The sequence below is a fragment of the Pristis pectinata genome, chromosome 5 (assembly GCF_009764475.1).
Source record: "Pristis pectinata isolate sPriPec2 chromosome 5, sPriPec2.1.pri, whole genome shotgun sequence".
In the NCBI taxonomy this organism is placed as follows: Eukaryota; Metazoa; Chordata; class Chondrichthyes; order Rhinopristiformes; family Pristidae; genus Pristis; species Pristis pectinata.
In genome coordinates this window covers 86,380,371-86,401,917 of record NC_067409.1, presented here as the reverse complement: position 1 = coordinate 86,401,917, position 21,547 = coordinate 86,380,371, and the positions used below count along the sequence as shown (strand labels likewise).

The following is a 21,547-nucleotide window of genomic DNA, read 5'->3' as shown; positions in this document are numbered from 1 at the left end:
CACCTCTTGCTCCCTCTATCCTATTCCCCCTAAACTGCAGTCCACCCATCTTACAGCTTGATATGCAAAATATGTATACCTCTTCCATACCTTCCAAATGCAACAAATCATGCTCCTTCAAAGTAGTGAGCAGTTGTGAAACATCACGCCTGAGGTAAAATATCTGTCATTTACCCATCAAACTCGAGCTGTTGTACATCAAAGTGTCGTGCCTTATTAGAGAAGAATAGCAAAATTAATGTGAGGATAGATTGTGAAATATATAAATGTTGCAATGCATTCTGACTGATGCCGGCCATTGCCAAAACAATTTCCTGGATTAGGCAGTCTTAGAGTTTAAATGCCATGAAAGTCATCAGAACATGAAATTATTGTGTGAGACTTTGAGTATTGGTCTAAAGGGAACAATGATTAAATATTCTTCATTTAGGGACTGGTGGGAGCAGAGATATTTTATAACAAGTAGGAGTACATTTTTGTTTTAACTGAGTAAAACTTGATATTTCTGTTTAAGGGAAACTCTGGTCAACCTGGTGTGTCAGGAAGCCCAGGAGAAAGAGGAAATCCAGGAACAAGGGTAAAGTGCACACTTACTTGGGGGATTGAAAACTGAAAGCATTGTTGCTAAATTATTTCCAGTTATTGCATGTGCTAGGTTGTCATTTATATTTTGTTTGCGTGCCTAATAATGCTAGGAATAAAAGAATAAAACAACTCTAGAACCATGACAGAGATCCAAGAAAAGCTGCTTAACAATTTAGATACCAGAAGGTCCTAGAATTTCATTTTGGCAGAATGATTTTTTTCATCCCTTATTTTGTGCTAAATCTACTAAATAGTAATGTATGTGTATTGAACTTTAGTCTTTATCATACTTTGGGATAATTTTAGATATATTCTTTCAATAATACTATTTTACTGATCTCATAAGCCAAGGGAAAAGGTGTTGGATCAAAAAATCTGTTGCATTTGAAACCCATTTATTAAAATTAATGCCGGTGATCCCTGCCTTATGTATAGTAGAGTCAGCTGCATCAGAAACAAAAAGTTGAATAGCTTGATTAATTAAATAAGAACAGTAAACATATAGCTTCTCTGTTCTGCTCCAACATGATTGGTTCAAAACTGAGCTCAGTTTGCCTACCTTCACTGAAATATCCTCACAGAAGTCACATGAAACCTTACTACAGGAAATGCAGTGGGAGAACATTCTGAAAAAATAATTATAATTTGGAGTGGCAATCATTTTGCTTGACACAACAAGATCACAATCTGGACAATTCAGGCCACTGTGCTTTTCTTGGGGAATGAACAGAATGAACCTTCCTTGCAGGGTTACCAAGTTCACAAGCTGAATTCAACCACAATATTACAAAAATGATGCAAAATAAACTTACCATGGCATAATCACAGCTGAAAAGCCAAGGTGGAGATATTTCTTTATCTAATTTATTGAAGATTGCTCTTAATTAGATTGCTGTAGCTGCAGTTATGTTATGTCAGTTCATTTGTTAAATATTTTGAGTGGCCTGAACTTGTAGGAATTTAGCTCTGTAGGAAGTTTGCTGTTGATGTTTGTGAAAAGTTATGCTGATAGCAAAAAAATATTGTTTGCACATTCAAGAGTCAGTGTGCTATGGTTCCTTATATTTACATTAGATTCTGTTGGAACAGTGTAGGAGGCCAAGATAGAGAGATCAGAAAGGGAGTGTGATGGAAAATTAAAGTGTAAAACAACTGGAAACTTAGGGTCACCCTTGTGGACTGAATGAAGGCATTCTGCAAAGTAGTCACCCAATCTGCATATGGTTCCTGCAATGTACAGAAATCCATATCAGCATCAAATACAATACACTAGATTGGAAGCTGTGCAAATAAGTTGCTTCTTCACCTGGAATGACTTTTTATGGTCCCTGGGTGGTGGGAAGGGACAAGGTAAAGGGGCAGGTGTTGCACCTCTTGCAATTGCATGGGAAAGTGCCAGGAGAAGCGGAAGTTTTTGGTAGAGATGGAAGAGCAATATGAATGGTCCCTTCGGAATGATGAAAGGGGAGGAGAAGAAGTGTTATGGTGGAATTTCATTGAAACTGGCACAAATTATGGAAAATAATTCCTTTGATCATGGACGCCGATGGTGTGGAAGGTGAGGGCAAGAGAATTCCTATCCTTGTCAAAGTTGAGTTTATTGTCATATGCACAAGTACATGTATGTACAGGTGCAATGAAAAACTTACTTGCAGCAGCATCACAGGCACATAGTATCATATAAGCAGCATTCACAAGAAAAACATAATTAAACATAAATTATACACAGTTTTTACAAGAAGAACACAATTGGAACACAAAAAAACAAAGTCAACTTTAGTGCAAAGCAGTCAAAGTGTTGTTCTGGACAATGGAAGAGGTATGAAGAGCAAAGTGTGGGAAATAGAGAGGCATGTTGGGTAGCAGTTGGCACTATCACCTCAGATCGATTCTGACCTTGGGTGCTGTCAGTGTGGGATTTTCACATTCTCCTTGTCACCATTTGTGTTTCCTCCAGATGATCCAGATTCCTCCCACATCCTAAAGGTATGATGATAGGTTAATTGACTAATGTAAATTGTCCCCTAGTGTAGGTAAATGGCAAAAGAATTAAAAGAAGATTGCTGTGCATGTGAGAGGGAATAAGGAGGAATTGGACTGTTGGGTTGGCTCTGTTTGAAGTCAAATGGCTTCCTGTGTCATGAATGGGTATGTGAATCTATGCTTAAAGGAGATGTACTTGAAAACCCTATCACTTTGGTAAAGACCATGGTTAAGGAAAAAAATACATCATAGAAACACTGGCGTGGGAAGTCTCATCATCAGAACAGATATGACAGGGATGGAGAATGGAATTAACCCTTATGGGAAACAGGGTGGGACGAGGTGTGGTCAGGACATGTCTTATGAGGATAGGTTGAGTGAGCTAGGGCTTTTCTCTTTGGAGCGAAGGAGGATGAGTAGTGACTTGATAGAGATGTACAAGATGATAAGAGGCATAGATCGAGTGGACAATCAGATACTTTTTCCCAGGGTGGCAATGGCTAACACAAGGGGACATAATTTTAAGGTGATTGGAGGAAGGTATAAAGGGGATGTCAGGGGTAAGTTTTTTTACACAGAGAGTGGTGGGTGCGTGGAACGTGCTGCCGGCAGAGGTTGTGGGGGCAGATACATTAAGGACATTTAAGAGACTCTTAGATAGACACATGAATGATAGAAAAATAGGGGGCTATGTGGGAGGGAAGGATTAGATAGATCTTAGAGCAGGATAAAATGTCGGCACAACATTGTGGCGAAGGGCCTGTACTGTGCTATAGTGTTCTATGTTCTATGACAACTGTGGGAATTTATGAATATTGATAGCCAACCTGAAATGGTGATATTTGTTGAGAAAAGAAAGGGAATGTCAGAAATGGACCTTGTGAAAGTGGGAACAGGGTGGATTTTGGCAGTAAAGGTAATGAAATTTTCCAGTTCTGTATAAGTGCAGGAAGCAGCACCAACACAGTCATCAATGTACCAGAAAAACTGGTGAGAGAAGGGACCTGAGTAGGACTGATTCAAGGACTGTTCCACATATCCTACAAGAAGCAGTTTGGGGCCCATGTGAGTTCCTGTAGCTATACCTTTGACTGGAGGAAATGAGTGGAGTTGAAAAAGTTGTTCCACATAGCAGTAAGTTCAGCTGGATGAATGAGGCAGACTGATTGGGAGAAGTGAAGAGCCCTCGGCTATCCTGATGTGAAATGGAGGTATCTTGAGATTGGACATCCATGATGAAGTTGAGTTGGTTGGCAGAGGCATCAGAGGGGTAAAGGACATAAAAGAGAGGGACATGACTAACGAGAGAGGATGGAGTCAAGACAGGAAGAAATCAGTTCTGTAAGATGAGAGCAGACTGAAACATTCTGTCCGCCAGGATAATCCAGCTTATTGTTCTTCGGGTTGAGTAACCGTGAGGCTAGAGGTTATAGAATGAAGATCTTCCAAGGAAATGTGGTCAGTGACCATATGGGGAACCATACTCTGATATGAGATAAGTTAAGGTATCTTTATTAGTCACATGTACATTGAAACACACAGTGAAATGCATCTTTTGCATAGAGTGTTCTGGGGGCAGCCCACAAGTGTCGCCACGCTTCCAGTGCTAACATAGCGTGCCCACAACTTCCTAACCCGTATGTCTTCGGAATGTGGAAGGAAACTGGAGCACCCAGAGGAAACTCACGCAAACGCGGGGAGAACGTACAAACTCCTTACGGACAGCAGCTAGAATTGAACCCAGGTTGTTGGCACTGTAATAGTGTTATGCTAACCGCTACACTACTGTACATGCCCTCATAAAGTGCCTTTATACAGTGGTAGGTCAGGGTCCAGAGGAAAGTATGAGGTGATATCTTTGAGCTGATGTTTGCCAAACCATAGCAACACCACCCTTGTCAATAGGCTTGAAAATAATGTTGGGATTGACCCTTAGTGAGCAGAATGCTACAAGTTCAGAAGGGTTAGGTTAAAGTGAGTAAGAGTGGAAACATCAAGACAGTCATTGTTGTTTTATTGGCAATTAAAAATGACTAAATATAGATGGGGGAACTAAGCTTGAGGGAGGGGTCCAGTTGGATTGCTAAATCTGGAGATGGAAGTAAGGATTCACAGTTTGGTGTGAAGACTTGTGATCAAAGAAACGATCATGGAAGTGAAGGCAACAAAGGAAGTGCTCAAAGTCATGTTGGGCCTGGAATTCATTAAGATAGGGACAAAAGGGGTGCTGCAGAAATTCTATTTAGTCTCTCATAAAGACAATAACTCCGAGTCTTGTTCCAAGGCTTTATTTTTTTCATGGTACCATGGAGAGTGGGCAGCAATCTCCACCGTCACCCAGACTCTAAATGACAGCTGGTTACAAGCTTACTTTACACTTTGAGATGACAGCTTATCCTGTGACTGTTTTAGTTACAGTTGTAACATACTTAATCCTTAGTCAAGTAGCCAGTTCCTCAGCGCATCCAAAACGGGATTCACATCCCGTTTATACGAAGGGTTTAGTTTTAGCAGTTTCTACAGGACTGCTAACTGTAGACCCAGTTCCCTAATACAATGTCAAGTATCCCATCAGCCCCAGTATAGTCAAAGAAGGCTATTTTATTCTTCCACAAGGGGATAAAACTGAGGCCTCTGCTGAGGACTGATCCAGGTGGATTGCTCAAATGTTCAAAGAGGTCAAAATGTAAACGGATGGTGAAAATGTAGCTGTGGATGGAACTTGGGAGGAGAGATGGGAGTTAGAGGAGAGTGAAGTTGGAGAAAGATTTGGAGGTGCATTAGCATTCAGTTATTAATATTAGTATAGAGTTAGTCCATGCATGCATATAACATGCAAAACTTCTAAAGAATGTTTTCATTTTCTTGCTATTTCAGGGCTTGAAAGGGCCACCAGGGACCACACCCATGAAAGTAAGTCATTTCTGTTCAAGCGCAATTTCTTCCCAAAATAAGAATTTTATGCTATCCTCTAGATCTTGAATATTCCATTTTTCTTTTGCAGCCATGTGAACTCCTGTCGTATATTCGAAGTAATTGCCGTAAGTAGCATAGTTCTTCAATATGTCACAATGTTTTTAAAACAAAATTGTTCCTTTTAATTGGTTCTTGGCTGAAGACGTTGAAAAGATAAAATTTGATATTTACTGGTAATAACTACATTAATGTTTGTAAAGTTTTAAAACACTGAGGCAGACAAGTTATCAACCTCCCAGATGACCGCATTTCATTTTTGTTTTAAGTGGCTTTTGAATTCTCATCTAAATGCCATAGGAAAAGACCTTTTAGACTATTTCATGACATCAGACACACAATAGAAATTTTAGCTCGTGTGTTCATTTCCCTACCAACTTAATGTAACTTTTTTCTTGTGAGATGTGTTGTATTATGTGGCACTGTACAGATAAAGCAAAACAATCCTTCTGATAACAGCAAAAAATTTAAGAAGTCTTTGTTACTAAAATTCACCTCCGTAGGGATGCGTCATCTTTAAATTGTAGTGTTTATATTTCAAAGGAAGTAATTGTAGATATTTTTCTTTTCTCCTTCCAGCTTGCTGTTCATCAAGTGAGTGTTCTTGCTTTATTTTTAATTCAGAATGGCTTTATTTTTAATTCATTTATCAAATGATAATCCAGCAAATTACTTCCAGTCTAGCACTGGGGAGCTGCACTGTTGGAAGCCTGAATTTTGACTGAGACACTAAATCCTTTGTAAAAGAATCCATGATACTGGAGTCTCAATCTTGTCACAATGCTAAAGGAAGAATTATAGAAGTCCCGGAGAGGGTATATTAAATATCTACTAATGCGGTTCCAGCAAAAATGAGATCTCAGCTACAAGGCTACATTAGAAAAACTGGGATTATTCTCCTTGGAGGAAAGAGGGTTGAGAGGAGATTTAGTAGGGATGTACAAGATCATGATGGATTTAGAGAGTACAAGTACAAAGAAGCTGCTTCCATTATTGGTTAGTTCAAGGACCATTTCAAAGTGTAGGGCAAAGGCGACAGGTGGAACATGAGGAAAAACACTTTCTTGCAGAGTGGTTATGATCTGACTGTAAGAGTGGTGAAAGCATGCAGAGCTTTCAAACAGTATAGCCATGAGAGGGAAAGCAAATATATAGTCGATGGGGAGAATTATGTAACTGGGACTGAATGGATTGTTCTAGATGGCATCGACTTATTGGGCTGAGTGACCACCTGATCACTGTAACATGATTCTATGATGCTATGAAACTATTTCAAAGAGAAGAGTTTTCCCCGGTCAATATATTCTCTAACTGTTTATCTATTTATATATCAACATTGCGGCTTGTAGGAAAAAAACAAAAAAATGCTGGAAACACTCAGCAGGTCAGGCAGCACTTATGGAAAGAGAAAGACGGTTAACATTTCAAATCAAAGACCTCAATTCTGAATGAAGGGTCTTCAATGTGAATTGTTAATTCTATTTCTTATACCACAGATGCTGCCTGATCTGCTAAGTGTTTCCAGCATTTTCTGTTTCTTTTAAATCCAGATTTCCAGCATCTGCAGGTTTTCTTTGATTTTCACCTGCTGTTTTTGGAAGTTTGCTTGCAAGTTGCTTGTTAGCTTTCCTACAATACAGTGGTGACTACACTTCAGAAGTATTTAATTAGCTCTAAAGCAGTCTTAGTGCTATGTAACATGCTACATAAATGCAAAAGGTAGTTATTTTTCTACCTTTTAAAAAAAATGAATGATTTCTCATTTCAGAAAGCTCAGAGTGTCCCGTTTATCCTCTGGACCTAGTGTTTGCATTGGACTCGTCTTCAGGTGTTACTCCGGTCATGTTTAACAGAATGAAGAGGATGGTGATTGATTTTGTGCAGGATCTTAAAATAACTGAAAGCACCTGTCTAGAGGGAGCACGTGTGGCAGTTCTTACCTATAGCTCCATGCCAAAAATGTTCATCCGTTTCTCAGAATACAGGAGAAAGAAAAAGCTTCTAGAAGCACTGCAGAATTTAGCTTATGAGCGGTCAGCTAACAGGCAGGATATCGGAACAGCAATGAAGTTTGTGGCGAGAAATGCTTTCAAACATGCTCGTGGTGGCATTCTTGCCAGAAAAGTAGCAGTGTTTATTACCAGTGGACCAACTCAACACAAATCAGCAATCATGACCGCAGCCCTGGAGTTCAGTGCCTTGGACATCACCCCGGTTGTCATTTCTTTTGCTGAAGTCCCTGACATACAGCTTGCCTTCCAGGTAGAAGAAATATCTACTATATTTTATAAATAATACATTTATTTGTACTCCCTATCAAAATTTCCTGTTTTAAGTTTCTATGCTTGCATTTGTGATGTGAATTCCTCATTCTATCATTGAACCCATCTGCCAGTGGAGGGAATGCAGCACCATAGGCTGATGGGAGATTTAGTTGCAGTGTAATGTCTACATGGGCAGTTTCTATTGTTAAATCTGAGTGTAACAATTGAAAACTGGTAATACAAAATTAAGGCCAGTCTGTTGAACTTGAAATGAGGACTGAATTATATTTTAATTCTTTGTTCATTTTTCTTCTTTCTTCAGCTGAGGACCACATGTTCTCAACTCCCTATATATAATGCCTTGGGGAATTGACTGGTATAATGAGATCTTTGGCAGTTAAACTACAAAGAGTACACCTAAAGGGGAAGGGCTACATAGAACATAGAACACTACAGCACAGTACAGGCCCTTCGGCCCACAATGTTGTGCCAACATTTTATCCTGCTCTAAGATCTATCTAACCCTTCCCTCCCACATAGCCCCCTATTTTTCTATCATTCATGTGTCTATCTAAGAGTCTCTTAAATGTCCCTAATGTATCTGCCCCCACAACCTCTGCCGGCAGCACGTTCCACGCACCCACCACTCTCTATAAAAAAACTTACCCCTGACATCCCCTTTATACCTTCCTCCAATCACCTTAAAATTATGTCCCCTCATGTTAGCCATTGTCGCCCTGGGAAAAAGTCTCTGACTGTCCATTCAATCTATGCCTCTTATCATCCTGTACACCTCTATCAAGTCACCCATCAGGCACATAGCATCAATATGATATAAGCAGTATTCACAAGACAGACACAAATTATATACATTTTTTGTACAAGAAAACACAATTAGAACAAAAAAAGTCCATGTTAGTGCAAAGTGGTCATAGTGTTGCCAAACTGTAGTGATTAGAGTTTTGTTGGTTGGTTCAGGAACCAAATGGTTGAAGGGAAGTAACTGTTCTTGAACCTAATGGTGTGGGACTTCAAACTTCTGTACCTCCTGCCTGATGGTAGCTGCAACAAGATGGCATAGCCCGGATAATGGGGATATTTGATGATAGATGCTGCCTTCCTGAGGCAGCACCTCCTGTAGATACTATCAATGGTGGGGAGGGATGAGGGAACAAAATTGCATGCATGTAAGGCCTTTGACATTATTAAACAACCGAAAGAAAATTACCCAGACAAACAAATAACCTCCAGGCCAAAAGAGGAGACATTAAGGTGGATGTCTGAAAGCTTGGAGAGCGTGGCAAATTTTCAGAGCTGTCTCACTGGAGGAGAGCATTGGGATGGAAAGAGGAGGGAAATCCAAAACGTCCGACTTTTGCAGCAGAGAACACGGTTGTTGGTGATAGGGTAAAAGAAGAATAAAGAACTGATCTGGAAGTGTTTTTGGAAGGTCCCACTGTTGGAAGATATTACAGGAAAGATTTGAACACACTTTTTCAAATCCTTCCTGTAATAAAATTAATAATATGGAAAGGATTTCTATTAATATGTTGGAGAATCAGGAGTCAACATGGGAAATTGAGCACAGGGGCGATGAGAGATGAGGATAAAGTGCAAAGTCCTTGGTGAATGAATTGACATCATGTGGGAATGACCAGTTCACCCACTTTTGGTAATGTAAGCTAGGTTGAAATCTTCCTTACTTAGAGGCAAAAGTGCTACCATCAGAACCATTTATATGATATATTGGTGATTCGGTGTGATTAGAGATTGTGCTAAAGGTGTCTTGCAGTATATTTATGCCTTAAGAACACATTCAGTACTAACCACCAAGATACAGGGGTGTTTGAGGCGTAGAGGCAATGCAAGTGTCAGCCAAAGGATTGAGCTACAAGAAACAAGTAGGGATATAGTAGCTTTTTAGCCTCGAAGGAAGGTGACTTAGTGAGGATGATCTCACAAAGAAATATAAGATATTAAGTGTGATCAGAACTAAAGCCAGAGAATTTCCAATAATAGATACAAGTGAAAGAGGAACTGTGATGTTGATGATATTTCATACTATAATAAGTGTAAAGATTAAACATCGAAGAAATCTTGTGGAGGTGAAAAGAGAATTAATTGAGAATCTTGTCTGGTGACTTTGGCCAAATAAGTTGAGGTGGTCTGTATTCAAACTGTTCATTGATATATATACTGCTTATTTAGGACTTGACAGGATCATGCCAGTGCATGCTACAAATTTCAAATGTAATAGGGATAATACTAATAATACTGGCCAAAAAACATACAATTTAGTTAGCTTTAAGTTGTGGCTTGGTGTGTGGCACTCATGGCTCTCAACCAAAATGAAAAGAGTTAATTCCTACTAAAGATTTAAGACCACGTTTATACTTAAGTCCAGACTAAGGGTGCTGTGGTGTCAAAAGTACCTGCTTGTGGGTGAAATGGTTCTCTCATGTGGATGTAAAAAAATCCAGGTCATTATTTGAGAGAGGAGTTCTCTTGTTGTCCTGTACAATAATTATCCCTTAACTAAAAGCCAACAAAATGATTATATGGTCATTTATCTGAACATTGTCTTCTATGGTTTCTACTTCATAATGGGGTGGCTCTTTAAAAATATTTCATTAGGCCAAGAAGACATTGAGACATCCTAACGCCTCAAAAGGCACTGTATAAATACAAATATTTGCCTTCATACAACAGCAATGTGCTTGACACCAGTGAGTAGATAGTAATGTTGCTATTCAAATAGCACCAGAATTCCCTAGATAGTGGGAAAATATATGCAACAGTACTGGAAGATTATGCATCCAAGCAGTAATGAACTAAATGTACTCTTGACCTGTTAGATTACTTGATCTATTGAATGCTCATGGCTTTAAACTAACTGCCTGAACCATGATGTAATGTCCTTTTCATGCTTTTAACATGTGTTTAGAAATACTTGTTTTTGAAATTTGGATGTCCTTTCTTTACTCCCGATAAAGGTTGATGATACAAGCAAGTTTCAAGTAGCTTTGTTGTCAAGACAGCAACGAGAAGCTCAGGAACAGTTACGCACAATCCAATTATGCACCTTCTGTTTTGGTATGACTTTAATTGTATTCAGTTAATAGTATAGTAAATCAAACTTCAACAACAAATATTGAGGTTATGTTTTTCTGCATTGTTGATATGAAACATCAGTAAAGTGGTTTAAACATAAAAGTAAGGGTACCTGATCTGCAAGGATTCTCAAGATCTAAACATTAGGCTTTCCCCTTCCTTTACAGATATGTGTCAACCAAGAGCTCAATGTCAACAAGTCATCTCTCCACCTCCAATCTCAATCAACATGGACATGGCTTTTGTTGTTGATGGCTCACACAATATGAAAATGATGGACTTTGAAAGAATAAAGTATTTCCTCATCTCAATGCTGGATATGTTTGTGATTTCAAGAAGCCCACGCACCCCTGATAATCGTGCTAGGGTAGCATTGGTACAACACTCACCAGCAGGTTACCTCCCCAGTGCTGGTCAGAAGCCAGTCAGTTTGGAGTTTGGGTTCTTGAAATATAACAACAAAAACATGATGAAGAGGCACATTAAGGAATTATTTAATAAATTAGATGGACCCTCTGGGATAGGCCATGCTATTGAATGGACCATAAATAATGTTTTCACAAGAGGCCCAGGTGCACGCCGTTATAAAGTGATCTTCATAATACTTGCAGGAGAAACAGGTGACTTTGACATGGAAAAGTTAAGAATGGTGTCCCAGGAAGCTAGGTGCAAAGGTTTTGTGATCTTTACAGTTTTCCTTGGGAAGGAAACTGGCAGAAACAACCTGGAGGAGACTGTTAGTTTTCCTTTTGACCAACACTTGATTCACATTGGCCAGCTGCTTGATTCTGAAATGACTTATGTCGAAAGGTTTACTCGGGCCTTCCTGAAAAGTCTCACACGTAAGTTATGCTTGACTTAAAACTAAAAAAAAATTAAGATGTTACTGACTATGTATTCTTTCCAGAGAGAAATTGGTGCTTTTACATTAGCCAGACCTTTAATATTGTATTTTAAAAATTATTTTCAATTTGCCGATTTTGCAGGCTTCAGATTTCCCTTTCCTTTAGGGTCATAATAGATGCCAGGTGATAAAAGGCTAGAAAGATCCATCATTATACTGACCTCCAGCTGTAGCCTGCCCCCAGTTGACAGCTCTGTCACATGAGGATTGAAGCAAAACACCACAGATGCAGGAAATCCAAGACAACGCAGAATATGGTGGAAGTAGTCAGGAACAGATGTTTTGGATCAAGGACCCTTCATCAGAACTGTAAAAGAGAGGACATGAATGTGTTAAGTTGCAGAGAGGGGAAAGGGTGGAAAGAACAGGGGGGATGTCTGTGATAGGGTGGAGGCTAAAGTTGTCAAGGTAATAATCACTTCACAAATTGGCAGTTAGAGACAGGAAAGAAAAAGAGAAACAATTGAAGCATCTCCACCAACCTTCTTAGGATGTCCCAGGGGAACCAATGATGACTTGCTTATCCTCTGGTTTTGTGGGTTCTTAGATAGCTAGTGAGAATCTAAGTATCCTTTCTGGGCTGACTAGCATCTTTTTGGAAATTGCCCCAGGGAATTTCAATGCACAATTCTTTTGTGCACTTAATATTTGCCCAACATCAGTTGTGTAGTCAAGGATATTGTACCACTTCCTCCGCTGCCAATAGAACTTGAAGCAATGGGGTTAAGACCTCCAAATACTCACTAAGCAACTGGAGTACAATGTACAGGGCTCAAGATTGAGATGACAATCAGAAGGCCTGTAATGTTACATTGACATCCTGCATATATCTGCCAGCCTCACTTATTTATGGCCAACATATTATCACATAATTGCTTGGAGCTCCCTCACTGATCACAATTTTGTTTTAAGTCTTTTGTGAGTGGCATGTAGCACTCAATGACATATTGATCAGTGACATGGTCCATTATGGTCCAGGAACTGTTCAACTGCCCAGACAAATTGGGGAGCTCCATTTCCCCTTCCCCCATGTTTTCCCTCACTCCCCCATTTTCTGCAGTTCTGCAGTGGCTGCCTTGGGGAAAGGTCCTTCAAGTGCTGACTCTCTTCCCAACAATCAATGGGGCAATGGTGCAGTAGCTGGGAGTTCTGCAATGCACAGGTCCCATTTTAGAGGCTGAGTATGTGCACAACATGCCGTATCACTATTTTTCACAATTTTTTGGCCAATTATGCAAAAGGTTTTAAGGAGATTGGAGTGGATGTTTACACTGTGCACTGTTCATGTTTAATGTAACAAAATTGGAGAAGGTCCAATTTCCTGGCACAAATACATTATAGTAATAGTAAATTATACCAAACAAATTCCAGATCTGTTCCAGCCTTTGAGTGGAATGTGTTTCCTGACCACATCCTGCAGCTGTTCTGCTCAAATTGTAAGATTAAGACCTGTGACCTGAGAAACTTATCTCTCTATCGACCCTTACTGAAATCTTTATTTACCTTAAAACATCTCAATTAAATCACCCATTAATATGTGCTCAATTAACTCATGTTTCCATTGATACAGATTACATTGCATCAGTGTTAAATGTGCCGGTGATCTGCTAAATCGTGGAATAAATCACATTGATTCTACTATGTTACAGATTCAAGTAGTTTTCAAAAGTCTGTGGCCTGGAAATTCTTCAGTGTCATTTAAAGGGCTTAAAAAAAGCATTGTTATTTGTTATCCCTTTCACAGGGAATTGAACAGGACTTTAACTTTTCAGCATTTATATTTGCATGCTCATCCTTAATATTTTCATATGTTCGCAAATCATTCCCAGGTCATTAGAAGGTCCTATCCCAATGCTTGCCCCTGACCCCCCACTGTTTATTCCCCTGCCTATTACTGCTTCGGTTCTGGTCTATTTCTGCAAACCTTGGCTGCACCAGAGGTCCACATAAGGAAAACGTAGCAAGTCTGGGATTGGGGCCAGGTCTGCTGGTTTCATAAAAAATCTCAAGAACAAAGTCAATTAATTTTAATGAACATGAAATCATTACTGGTGGTTTCAATTTTGATGTACTCAAAAACAAATATTGGGGATTTTGATGTGCCTACTAATTTTTTTTTACTAATTTTAATGAAATTTGCTTTTTGCAGTTGAAATCAATGACTACCCCTCTCCATACTTAGAGCGGGAATGTCAATATGAGAGTGAAATAAGGTACATTTTAAAAGGCATTGTATTTTTTATTTAAGCTTATGTTTTCAATATACATTCAATACTATTTTATTGATTTTTATGCCAGTTTTATAACTTATGCTTCTTTTACAGTGTATATGTAGAGAAAGAAACAATATTGGAAAATTATGAAGATGAGGAAGAATCTGCAGCGTATGCACAGGGAACAATAACTGAGAGGCAAGAGAATGTATATCATGGTAGGTACAATGGAATGTTTACAGGCACTTTTTCCATTAGCTATTTAAAAACATAATATGTGCACAGTTTATAGACAGATAGTATTGGAGTTGGAAGCAAAGCTTTTGAGCAGCCAATATTGCAATTACAGAAAAGCATTTTTGCTGTTTGCTCATAGATCATTTCCAATGTTGCTGCAACGTATCAGTGGAATAATCAGCCAAAACCAATAGGATCACTGGGATTTCATGCCATCAGGAGCAGCTGTAAACTTTTGATTGGCCAAGGCATTGGGAAAATTCCATCACAAACAATCTTACCATATCTTATGGGTCTTGTATTGCAGGCTTTCCTCCAGTAATTACTATGTACATGACCTGATTAAATTCAGAATTGAATTGTAACTATTTATTGAAACCTGAGTCGGAAGATGATAGGTTCAAATATCACATTGATATTTGAGAATAACATCCAGGCTGAGACACCAGTGCAGTACTGTCAGATGGTCTGCAGGGCAATATAAATGAGAATGTTAATCAAAATTCCTATCTGCTCTCTTAGATAGACATAGAAGATGCAATGTCCATAAGACCATAAGATATAGGAGCAGAATTAGGCCACTTGGCCCATCGAGTCTGCTCCACCATTCAATCATGGCTGATTTTTTTAAACTCCCATTCTCCTGCCTTCTCCCCATAATTCCTAACCCCTAGTGATTCTATTTTGATGAAAGGCAGAGGATATTTCTGCATTCTGGTTCATATTATCAGATCATTTAATCTCATTCCTGTGTGAGGGAACTTGGTTGGCAATTTTTCTTCTATGTTCCTGCATTACAAGTGTCTGCCCTTCAAAAACCTCACAGCTGGCTGTGAAATGTTTTGGAATGTCCTGAGGTCCATGAAGTTGCATTATAAGTATGTCCTTTAAAAATCAAACAGCATTTGTTCAATTTGTTCAATTTAACCAATTTTACTGTGGCAACTTTGAGGCTCCATTGCCATAAAAGAACAGTTTACCAGGTTTTGCAGTAAAAAATAACAATTATGTTTTTCCTGTAATTAAAGATCAACTCAGAGAGCAATCCCAGCAACCACATGCAGAGTTAAACACAGAATCAGAAAGTTGTTTTCCAAGTTTTTCCAAGTTGACCTGTCTCTCTAGTTGATTCACTATTCAGGTACATTACCAAAGGACTTGTCGATGGAACTCATGGAATACTCACTAAATCAGTATATGTTAGGTTTCCAATACAAATGAACTTCTAATGACACAATGGCTTAATTATTTACCAAACACCTTCTCTAGCACTGAAAATTATTCTTTCTTTGCAATTCACTTGAAGATGGGGGAGAATTTGAAGTATCTGCACGGGAAGTAGAAGCTGAGAGTCAAGCAAATACACATCATGGTAAGTGAAACGGGACTTTTGTAGGCACTTCTTTTCCTATAAGCTATTTAAAAACACTCACACCTTAATATTTTAAAAATGTTATATGATTTTTACTTTTATTTCTGTCTTTTATTTCTCTTAATCCCATTTTTATTTCCCTTTCTACATTTTACTTTTTGTACATGATTTAGCATTGAATTAAATATTCCAATGTACTCCTTTAGGTTTAGATGCTACAGCTCTCACAAAACTGTCTTTGATCACATTCACACATGTGCCAAATCCTCTACAGACGATGCCAAGTTGGTGTGGTTTCCGGTTAACTCATGTTCTAGTGAAAACCTCCATAGTTTTTGGGCGAGCGTAGGCAAAATGAATGGTTGGCATCATTCACCACAATATTTCAGTCCATTAGGAAATTTAGTCATTCATCCTGACAAAACAAATTCTGTTATGTTATTTCTTTATTCCCTTCCAGATATATGCTCCCTCAGACAGGATATGGGAAGTTGCCAGGATTATGAATTAAAGTGGCACTTTGACCAAAGTCTAAAAAGTTGTAAACAGTTCTGGTATGGCGGATGTGATGGAAATGAGAATCGATTCAATACCCTTGATGATTGTGAAGAAATCTGCCTCATATCACACTAGAAAATGTTTCAGCAGTTACGTGCAACAAAATGAATGCTTCAGAATCAGTAAGCCTGAGGGGTCAGTCGCATTATCCCATGAATTAGTCAGAAGATATCAAATTTGACTTGGGCCATGGTTCCATTTGAACTTGGACTGTGATAGAAGAGAACAATGTCAGCCAGGAGTCTAGCTCCAGACTAAAATGGTCATCTTCTTGATGGAATTTTCTGCTTGGGAAGATGTTGGGCAAGTAAAGAATGGCAAATGGCTGTTATGCCCACTGTAGTTGAATAGCTCTCAACTATTCATTGTTGAGGCTCATTCATTTGCAATAACCATTGCAGTCATTGCCAGTACAAGGAGTCAGTGGCTTCAGGAAGGAACTGAGTTCATTGTTCAGGAAAAAAAGTAGCGTAAAAGGGATAAACAGGCTTTAAATATAAATATGTAAAATGCATTATTTTATTTGTGCAAATCAGAATTTTGTTTTTCAAAATAACATGCATCTGTTTCCAAAGTGTGAGACCAATGCCTTTGAGGAATGGAAGTTGAAACTTGTAAATCTGGATTGCTCATAATTTGAATCTACCCCCTTGCTTTTATAACAAGTCCTTAGTTTGCTAGATTCTGTGTCAGGGCATGGAGGAGCACTATGAATAACCAGGATAGCTTCATTTAGTTAACACGTATCTTTGTAGTATCATGTAGAGTGCTCTTGGTTTTCTTTATTCACAACCAATGTTTTTTCTCAGAATTTGTTCATGCATATGTTCCACCTACAAAATTACTGCTTTTTGATTTGAATTAAAAACAAAGTAACCTGAAACTATACTTAAACTTTGCCTTCATCTTTTCTTGCACATTCACTAATAATGCAAGAACATGTTACACATTAGGGGAAAGATCTGCATGTGAAAATAATCAGTCTATCAGCAATGGTAGCACTTTTTATCATTTGCTCAGACAATACGTTGCCTCATCAAACAATAGAAATACACATCTTTGGGATGATTCACAATATTTTGAGGCTGTAAAGGGTAAATAGGATTTATTTGTAAGTTTGAATTGGGTGAAGAAAATGCCTGTGGAGTGATACACAGAAACAGAAGGAAGAACAGATTCCTAGCTGTTGGCAGCATTGTATGGATAGCTCCTTGTACCTGAAATGAGGACAGTAACATCTATAAAGAGTGGGGACCATTGGTGCAATGACCAATGGGGGTTGGAGGACTGAGGAAGAAGAGTGATGTGTGTGGGAGGAGTATGATGGTTGAGGGAGGGGGTTCTTTGGAGTGAAGATTGAGGAAGAGACTGCTGTTTCCAATTTGATGCACTAAAAAGTTAAACACAAAATAGTCCACAATTTGGGTCCTTGGGTGACCAGATGAGATTAAACAGTTGAAACTTTCTCAGGCACAGGCCTTACAAATCAGTCTCGAGTTTGATTACACTTTTCCACTTAGCTGAAGAGTAATGGGGGTGGAAGCAGGGCAAGTACACAAGATGCACTACTTCAGAACTTTCATAATCAGATACAAATCTATATATGAATCTCTTCAATGGACATAGAAGATGCAATGGCACAGAAGGTTACAAGCTTATTTTGTATGTTAAAACAACAGCTATATCATGTGAATAGTTCAGTTACAGTTGTTACATGCTTAAGAATTAATCAATATTTACATCTTCAATGTGTGCCAGACACTCTTTGATACAGTTTAAGGTGGTTCATAGGACCCATATCTAAGGACAAGTTAGCCCGTTTTTATCACTATATAAATCCTATATGTGACAGATGTAATTCGGAGGTGGCTTCCCTGACACATATGTTTTGGTCCTGTCCTCTTGTGGAAAAATATTGGAAAGACATTTTTAATATTATTTCAACTGTATTGAATATTGATCTACAACCCCATCCTATTACTGCAATTTTTGGATTACCAATGACGGATTCTGGCCATTTATCCGCTTCTGCTTGTCGTATGATTACTTTTGTTACATTAATGGCCAAGAGATCCATTCTATTTAAATGGAAGAACCCTATACCCCCAACTACATTTCAATGATTTTCTCAAACTATAACATGTTTAAACTTAGAAAAAATTATGAGGGTTATTGTTGATCCTTCGCTTAAATTTAAGGAAGTTTGGAGTCCATTTATTCAATATTTCCATATGATATAAGCAGACCTTTTTCGAATCCCTTTCAATAACCTTTGAATATAGAGGAGCAGAGTTGACAACATAATAATCTTTTTTTTTAATCTAAGAAATATCAGTCCAGTTTTTTTTCTTTGACACTTTTGGCGTGCATTTGTCTATTATTATATATTTTTTTGATTTGGGGGTTTTTCTTTTCATATAATCAAATTTCTTTTCAATTTTTTTTTGCATTATATACACTTACCAAGAGAGCGGGAGGTCAAGATTACATATTTTACTCCTTGTATAAATATTAACAATTATTATTGTTATCCCGATCTCTTCGCATCATATGCATAATTATTAATGTTATGTGTATTAATTTGAATTAATTTGAAATTCAATAAAAAGATTGAAAAAGAAAGAAAGAATTAATCAATGTGTTACATAGATCAAAATAAAACAAAACCAACCAGTTCCCATCCCCTCCCAATCCAGCTTCAATCCTCTCTAGTAGCACCAGCAAATCTGCCCGCTAGAATATTGGTTCCCCTTCCAGTTCAGGTGCATCCCGTCCCTCTTGTACAGGTCACCTCTGTCCCAGAAGAGGTCCCAATGGTCCACAAATCTGAATCCCTGCTCCCCGCACCAACTCTTCAGCCACACATTCATCTGCCATATCCTCTTATTCTTACTCTCACTAGCTCATGGCAGAGGAGGGAGCTGATTGGGGTATACAAAATTATGAGGGACACAGAGAGGGCAGATAGTAGGAAAATTTTCCCTGTAACAGATGAGTCAAAAACTAGATGACATATTTAGGATTAGGGATAAGAGGTTTAGAGGGGATCTGAAGAAGACTTTTTTCATCCAGAAAGTGGGTTAGAGTCCGCCACCACTGCCTGAATGGGTGATGGAAGAGGGTACTGTGACAAAATTTAGGAAGTATCCAGATGAGCACTTGAATCATCAAGACACAGAGAGCTACAGATCAAGTGCTGGTAAATGGGATTAGTTATTGGTTGGCAAAGACAGTTGAGCTAATGTGCCTGTTTCTTTGGTGTATGATTCAATGTCAAATATGTTGAATTACTTCTGTTCCTACTTTGACTTTTAAATGAAATATAAATTCTGGCTGAAGAAATGTGAGGGTTAGAACTTGGAGCCAAATACTTCAGTATTATACTGGCCAGGATTAACCCAAGGCTGCATTTTCTTCAATTCAGTTTTTCATAAAGTGGGGGCTGTTGAAAAGACCAACAATTATTGCCCATCCTTAATTGCTCTTAAGAAACTGGTGAGAGCGATCCAATTAGTCCCACAGCTCAGCTCCTTCCCGAAGGCTTGTATATTTTTAAGTATCCAAGTTTTAATTGAAAGTTATTGTCAAATTTGCTTGCACTGCTCTCTTTAACGATATATTTCAAATCATGTCTATCTCAATGTCTAAAAAAATTATCCACATCTCCCTTGCTGGACACTTCACCATTATCTTAAACCTATGATTTCTGGTTACCAAACCACCTTACAGTGGATGAAAAAAACAGTCCTTTCAGGTGAGACAAAGATTCACCTGCACCTCCCTTAAACACTGCTCCATCTTGGAAACAGTTTAGGATGATTTACCCTAACATCTCTGTCAAATTTCTCCTTAACATTTCCGGTAATAAACAGGATAATCCCAACTCCTCACACAATGAAACAGGACAGCACCATGGCATAACTAGTAAAGCTAGTTTCTCACAGCTCCGGTGATCTGGATTCAATCCTGACCTCAGGTGCTGTCTGTGTGGAGTTTGCATGTTCTCCCTGTGACCACATGGGTTTTCACCAGTGCTCTGGTTTCCTCCCACATCCCAGGAACTTGTGGGTCAGTAGGTTAATTGGCCATTGTCAGTGGCCCCCAGTGTGACTGGAGGAATTTGGGGGAAATTGATGGGAATGTGGACAGAATAAAATGGGATTAGTGTAAATGAGTGCTTGATGGTTGACGTAAACTCAGTGGGCTGAGGGCCTGTTGCCATTCTGTATGAATTTATTATTCGAAGTCCTGAATTTTTCATACCATTCTAAGTAAATTTCCTCTGCACCCACTCCAAGGACTTCACAGCCTTCCTAACATTGTTAGCCCAGAAATGGCTGTAAAATACCATCTGAGACCAGATTATGGTGGCTAATTAGCCCCAGGATACCAACAAGGAGCAAGCAGAATTAAGAGGAATACATAGAATAGCTCATTCAGGTATTGTTGGGCTGCAGCTACATTGGGATGTGTATCAATTAGGACACCTTTCCTCCTTTGCCCAACATCAAATCTTGATCTTCTACCAAAGATGAAGTATGCAAAACACAGCTGTTGGAAATAATTGTTGGATGTATGGAGCACTTTTTTCCCTCCTTCTAGCTGCCGATCTCATTTTGGAAGACCTGATTTTCAATTCTAATTTGGATGAGCTTCAGGTTTGCATTTGTATGGTCTAATTAACCAACACAATTACCTTTACTCTATTTGTGAATGAAATGCTTCTCATTGACATCTCAACCCAAATTTTAAGAGCTAACCCCAGTGAGCTTGTTCTAGAGTTACTCAGGGAAATGGGGAACATGTCCACATTCATTTATATACACTTGAGGTATGGCCTCAAAACCCTTAATTTGAGGTGTCTAAGATCAGAAGGCATAGGCAAAAGTGAGGAATACAAGCTTTGGAGAAAGGCGAAAGAATTTTTTTCACCCTGACGATAGTTGCGATCTGGAACCATCTGGATCTATTCCAGTTCATATACTGGCAATTCCTGGAATAGGCTAAAGCTTAAGCTACTGGGAAGCATTAGGACACTTTAAATAAAATTCAGACTCATTCTATTACCTCAAAAATGTAATTCTAATAAATTTTGGCCATCAGGTTTTCCTGCTGGATCTGATGCCCACATACTGTTACTGTTCCATCTACAGCAGCACCACATATGTGATCAGTAGATGTTGGCAGAGAAAGCATGTAATGCAATAAAAAGCCGTTTCTAAATGAAACAGACCAGCCACCCCCCTTCAATTGTTGGAACAGTTTGTACTTAGTCCCAAGAAACATATATACATCTGCTCCAGTATGTTTTTTAAGTTAATTTAAGTTGCTCATCCCAATTTAGCCT

General features: G+C 38.7%; 1 protein-coding gene across 2 annotated transcripts in view; it reads left to right on the top strand.

Annotated features, from left to right (window-relative positions):
• LOC127570919 (collagen alpha-6(VI) chain-like) overlaps window positions 1-17,568 on the top strand; it is a 111,627-nt gene extending 94,059 nt beyond the window's left edge. For both annotated transcript variants that reach the window (XM_052016865.1, XM_052016863.1), the window contains 11 exons: window positions 515-577; window positions 5,446-5,481; window positions 5,573-5,609; window positions 6,121-6,135; window positions 7,310-7,803; window positions 10,799-10,898; window positions 11,084-11,758; window positions 13,970-14,033; window positions 14,145-14,251; window positions 15,577-15,642; window positions 16,103-17,568. In XM_052016865.1, coding sequence (XP_051872825.1) covers window positions 515-577; window positions 5,446-5,481; window positions 5,573-5,609; window positions 6,121-6,135; window positions 7,310-7,803; window positions 10,799-10,898; window positions 11,084-11,758; window positions 13,970-14,033; window positions 14,145-14,251; window positions 15,577-15,642; window positions 16,103-16,275 — 1,830 coding nt within the window. In that variant the 3' untranslated portion in view covers window positions 16,276-17,568. The remainder of the gene's footprint in view (window positions 1-514; window positions 578-5,445; window positions 5,482-5,572; window positions 5,610-6,120; window positions 6,136-7,309; window positions 7,804-10,798; window positions 10,899-11,083; window positions 11,759-13,969; window positions 14,034-14,144; window positions 14,252-15,576; window positions 15,643-16,102) is intronic.
• Window positions 17,569-21,547: the final 3,979 nt, after the last annotated feature.